Source organism: Bufo bufo, chromosome 2 (genome assembly GCF_905171765.1).
Source record: "Bufo bufo chromosome 2, aBufBuf1.1, whole genome shotgun sequence".
Taxonomy (NCBI): domain Eukaryota; kingdom Metazoa; phylum Chordata; class Amphibia; order Anura; family Bufonidae; genus Bufo; species Bufo bufo.
The window spans coordinates 318,886,889-318,893,301 of NC_053390.1; the positions used below are offsets into that span (position 1 = coordinate 318,886,889).

General features: G+C 37.8%; 1 protein-coding gene across 4 annotated transcripts in view; it reads left to right on the plus strand.

The window, feature by feature from the left end:
• LOC120989087 (contactin-associated protein-like 4) overlaps positions 1–5,571 on the plus strand; it is a 434,442-nt gene extending 428,871 nt beyond the window's left edge. For all 4 annotated transcript variants that reach the window (XM_040416967.1, XM_040416966.1, XM_040416969.1 and 1 more), the window contains one exon: positions 5,372–5,571. In XM_040416967.1, the coding sequence (XP_040272901.1) occupies positions 5,372–5,571 (200 nt within the window). The remainder of the gene's footprint in view (positions 1–5,371) is intronic.
• Positions 5,572–6,413: the final 842 nt, after the last annotated feature.

Here is a 6,413-nt window from a genome sequence, read left to right on the forward strand (position 1 = left end):
CTATCAATAACTATGTACAAGATGAACGCTACGAATGTAGTCCAATTGCCACCACAATATTGGGCTGCTGCTACTTCTCCAGGGTCCCAAATTTGGATATGTAATTTCGCCTCATTATGGATCCTGGAAATAAAAATCAAGCGCAGTATCATTATTCTTAGCAGTCAATACCTTTCTACACCTACATGTAACCTCACTAATATGCCTAGGGGCGGTAATCTAACTCCATCCTAGCTGGGGGGTATTTGTAAACCACACAAAAACAAAATAAAAACAAACAAAAAAACATGGCTTTTTAGTGTAACTATAATTCTTTCAAACACATTCCCCCATTTGGTACCATACTACACTGGTACCATACTAACTAGAACATGACCAATCTGGTGAACAACTTTGAAGTTTAGTGCCTACCCAAGAAGTAGGTCTTTATATAAAAATAAAAATAAATACAACAACTTGTTAATTTAAAAATATTAACAAGGAAAACAAATGCAAAGGTAGAAAAGAAAAAAATCACATAAAAAAAAATAAAACATTCTGCTGGCCCTTAACACATCACTCACAAACAGACACATACTAACACCATCTCCCAACTCAACTTTTGTTCTAGTGTGTGAAAAAAGACATCTTCCTGTGAGGTCCATTGAAAGAGCAAATGCTATTTACACCTAAAACACAAAAAGTCATGGGGGGGGGGAGACAAAAAAATATACATTCACATCACAAAGGTACAGTATACATGATTGTTTTAACCAACAAATGCCTGACTGTTATTTAATTGTTTGCAAACAATTACTAATTATTGAGCTCATGATACCACGTGGTGACTATGAAGACCTTTTTAAATTGATCTAACTAATGCTTAACTAAATGTAGTCAGTACCACTCCACCTAAAACCTGTGAACAAAGCAAAAACATTAGTCTTAGGCCAGCTTGACTAAGCTGCCTTTAGTGGCTCCTGAAAAAGAAACACAAAGACAATTATTACACACAATTATTATTACAGTCAAATCCTTATTCTCTAAGCCTTGTCCTGTTATCTGTACGGCTAGAATATAAGTCCCATATTCTTCCTAAACTAAGCAGGCATTGCTCACAAAGTTTGCCATATTTTTTATGAAAAATGGTAATGCTATTTGGGACCAACTGCATACCAGCCAAAATGGAAGATTAGCCCAGGGTGCAAACATTGGTATGCTCGTCCCCCATGGCTGTTGGCTATAGGGATGGTGGGGGCCATTGTTATCTGTAATCTCCTCCTTTTGCCCCTCAGCATTTCCTGACTCCCCAAGGCTGTTATCCATTACACCAGGCTCCTGTGGTATGCTTTCCTTGTCCTGGGTGGATATACGTTTATCATCCGGTATCAGGCTGAAAATATCGGGGGTTCTACAAAATCTCTGAATGTGCCCTGGTCTGTGACATTTGTAACACCTGATGAATTTCTTCCTTCTTGTACCTCTGCTCACTACTGATATATCTGCATCTGATCTATAACCATCACTGGATTCTTCACACCAGTCTCTAAGTATATTGATAAAGCTCTGGTATGAATTGGCATTTCTGAGGGCAATCCTATTAGGATAGTTCACATAACATATATTGGCCATTGAGTATATGAAGCCTGAATCATCAGCAGACATATCAGGACAGTTATACACACTTTTGTACAGTGAAAGATATTGGTTACAGAACAATATAGGGTCATCTCCTCTTCTAAATCTCATTCTTTGTAACGCATTTATCCCTCTATCATCACGACTCTTTAACACACGCTGCACTTCTTTCATCCTTCCCTCTGCATCTAAGTTATCATTCTCATATGCAGATACCTGGGCTGCTAGAGGTGCTGGTACCCAAGCCCTTAGAAGAGAGCATGCATCTTTATCAGTCAAAGTGTATTTCTGTACAATAGCCTCAAATTTATTAGACAGGCACACGGGTGACTCCAGTGTATTAAACTCACCCAGAATCTGTCACAATGTAAGTTTTTCATTAATTGTGAGTACACTAGTGCCCTCCCCTAAATATCCAGGAGCATTTGCTAATGCCACCTCATTGGATGTATTCACATCAGTGACAATACAGATATTGGCTGATGGACACTTTTTCTTCCGTTCATTGAGGGATAATATCCATTGCTCCTTTCTAAGTAGCTGGGAGTTTGCAACTTCCAATTTCCTCTCCAAAGACATTACCAATTCCTCCATATGAGATAATTTTAGTTGCAATGAACCAACAAGTCTACTCTTCATATCAAAGTTTGCATTGCATTGTTCCAATTGTTCTTGCAACTCACAATTTCTTTCGGATAAATTGCACACAGTAGCCCTCAAGTCATCCATTTCAATACTGGAGACAGTTGCAATGCTACTAAGATTATCTCCAATTTTCTCTATCTGCTCTCCAAGATGACTCCTTTCTGCTCTCCATTGCTCCCCCATTTGCTCAGAAATTTCTGTGATTCTGAGCAATACCGCAATTTCGTTAGCCAATTTCTGTTTGTTACCTTTCTTTGTAAGTGGTCTACTCTGCAGCTTGTCATTATGTTGCTGATACTGAGACAACAACGCATTAACTTGACTCTTAAGAGGTTCATTTGCACATGAATGATATTTGGCAGAGGCATATTTCTTAACATAACTATAGGCCAGTTCCATTTCACCAATGTACACTCAACACAAGATACAACTATTAAAATAAAAGCTATTGTACTGCCAATACACACTCACAAGTGAACAAGACAAAGAACCAAACTTTTCAGTGTTCCCACAATGTCTTTACATACATGCACACACTTAGTCTGAACTCAAGTCAAGATTCCAAACAAGCACAAATTGTTCCTCTACAGAGAATCCACACTTTCCTCTGCTTTAACGCTCATTAACTTACAGCATTCAATACTTTATCCACTATTACAACTCCACATACACTCAAGGACAACAAACAATTAGAACTTTTGCATATCCAATGAATAACTCACCACACTTTCAATCCTTCTACGAAGTCCAAGATCCAGCTGACTTCACCACGGAATCTGTGCAAAAGGTCTGGTCTGTTCTTTCAGCAATTTGTATTAGAGCAATTCCGTCTTATAGGTTCTATGTGGATTTAGGAATTTCCACAGTCACATCTGGGGTGCCAAATGTAGAATGTGCTCTGCTTTGCGGGTGCCTTAAATTACTGAAGAACAACTGTATCTTAACTCAGTGTTGGATTTATTTACAAATAGGGATATACCTACATTCTAAATACAATTAAGGGAATGGGAAAGGGGATTGGAGGGGGTCAGGATCCTTGAGCTAGCTACACCATTCTCTCTCTCAGTCACACATGCCATAGGCTTTTCTCTGTACTCAGAACACTCCTCTCCAGCAGGTCTCAGCAAATCACATTCTTGATTGTAGAGTCCAGGAAGACTTGTCTTGTCCCAGAGGTTACCATTGCTCATATTTGTGAGCTAGGTTAGTGCAGGTAATTACACAGGAAGAAAGTTATATCATATACCCCTGCCCCATCCCAGCATGTATGTCCTTGCTGACACAGGTGTGGGCAGTAAATACCAGCAGGGGGTCGGGCTTTCCCCCGGTTCCAACACCTATAATGACCACAATCACCCAAAAAATGAATGAAAATAACTTACATATGTATGAAGTTTGAAACAACTTTATTGTAAGTATATATAAACATATAAACAATACATACATATATAATAAAACAGGCAGCACAAGGCGGGACACACAGATGAGTAGCAGGACCCAAGGAGAGGCCGGGAGATCGATGCACGAAATAACAGGGAAAAAGAATGCTAGCTGAAAGAGCATACCTCAAAACCTCATAGCAGCAACGCCCCAAACAAAGTGCAAAGGAGACGATTGTAGAGATTGAGGTTGAAATAAAAAGGACAAAGTATAAACATACCCTGGATGGTGCAGAGATCTCTCGACCGACTCCTGACCCAACGCAGTTTCGCCAGCAGATCTGGCTTCTTCCGGGGATCCTCCGGGCATTCTTTTTCCCTGTATTTTCGTGCATCGATCTCCCGGCCTCTCCTTGGGTCCTGCTACTCATCTGTGTGTCCCGCCTTGTGCTGCCTGTTTTATTATATATGTATGTATTGTTTATATGTTTATATATACTTACAATAAAGTTGTTTCTATCTTCATACATATGTAAGTTATTTTCATTCTTTTTTTGGTGATTATTATGACTCCTTGGGGGTCCGATGTTTTTGACATTAATCTGTCCGGTTAATATTGGTTGACCTATAATGACCACGTTTAATTGAATTTCCTCATGCCAGCCCACAAATATCCGCCACCACACATAACAAATAATGGTCCCTGTCTTAGGTAAATACAGCGGCATAAAAGGCCTTTTTCATCTGTTGAATGCCTAATGTTTTGGGCCTCGGAGGAATTCAACACCTGTGACGATCACATGTTTCAACTATTATCATTAGGGTTTTTTCAAGAGGGGGGATTTTATTAGCCATGTTTTTAATCCAATTTTATATTTTTAGTTCTTTTAAACATATGTATTTGACCTGTATTTGTACTGGCCTTCAGTAAAATTGATATCAATTGACCGTCTAATAGACCTCCAGCCACATACTTACTTGCTCTTTTATATACGCTGAATGCATAATTTTTGGGGCCTGTAGTACACTGGCCTGCTGGAAAATTGATATCCAGTGACCGTTTAATCTACCTTCAGCCACATACTTGCTTGTTCTTTTATGTACGCTGAATGCATAATTTTTGGGGCCTGTACTACACTGGCCTGCTGTAAAATTGATATCCAATGACCGTGTAATCTACCTCCAGCCACATACTTACTTGTTCTTTTATGTATGCTGAATGCACAATTTTTGGGGCCTGTACTACACTGGCCTGCTGGAAAATTGATATTCAATGACCGTGTAATCTACCTCCAACCACATACTTACTTGTTTTTTTCTGTTTGGTGAATGAATAATTGTTTCGGCCTCTGAGAAATTCAACACCAGTGACGACCACGTGTTATCGAATTTCAACTATTTTCATAATTTTTTATTTTTTAAAGGGGGTATTTCTTTAGCCATGTTTTTAATCCAAATATTTTTAGTTCCTTTAAACATATGTATTTGACCTGTGTTCTTACTGGCCTACAATAAAATTGATATCCATTGACCGTGTAATATACCTCCGGCCACATAATCACTTGATGTCCAGTGAATGCCTAATGTTTGGGGCCTGTAGTAAAATTTGTATCCATTGACCGCATAATGTACATCGAGCCACATAATCAGAATTTCTTTTATGTTAGGTGAATGCCTAGCACATTCTAAATACATATTCTTAACATATTTCTCTATTATCATTTCTACAGGTGTAATATCTGTTGTAATATTCATTTTATTATGCATTGCTGGCATAGCAATAAGAATTTATCTCCAGAAGAATACATATAAAAAAAATGAAGCCAAAGAATCAGAACATGAGGACAATGAAGAAGCAGCAGCCAAACTGAAAGCTGAGATCAGTATGCAAAATGCAATCAACGAAAGTCAAAAAGAATTTTTTTTCTAATGTGTTTTCATTGTGTGGCCAAACAATGGGACAGACAGACATTCTTGCTAAGCAAGGGGCACTAGACAAAATGAAACAAAGCATCAAACATGCACTGCAAGCGAACAATGGCATAGACCTGTGTAAAATTGTATATGATCATCCACAGTGATTACTGAAAGAGGCCTAAAAATGACATGCATCTCTTGCTAAATGCCTTTCAGTGACGGAAATCACTGTATTGTACACTCTTGTCGTTGGTAGTATCACATTGTTCAAACGTGACTTTTCAGACTTACAGAATTCCATATTGAAATATTAATTCCAGACTATTTTCAAATTGAAGTTCTTAATTATGTCTGTGTGATTGAAACATTTTGTTAATGGTAAAACTGGAAGTGTAATTTCTTGCTTCTAAAGGAAGGTTATGTAGTGTTTTCTATTGTGATCTTCTACTTCAGGAATGGTACCACAAATGACTATTTCAATGATTTGAACCCCCAAAACAATCAGAGATGCTCAGAATGTGTTGGATAATAAATGTATCTGTAAATAAAAAATAAAGTTAATACAAGGTAAGCTAAATATTCTGCCAAATGGTCAGGTATTTCTGAAAGTTTATTGTTTCCCCAGTCTTTAAAAAAATATATAAAACATATAAAATAATTATAGTTTAATGATAACTATGGATTCAATCTATATGACACACCCTAACATAAATGTCACATACTCATGGGCTCAGTTCATGCTTACAGCAGTCATGTACTCCCTTTTTTCAATTTTTAACTAATAAAGCAGAAATAAGACTGAATACCAGAAAAAGGGAGAAAATGATAGCTTTCCCAAAAGTAGGAAAAACAACC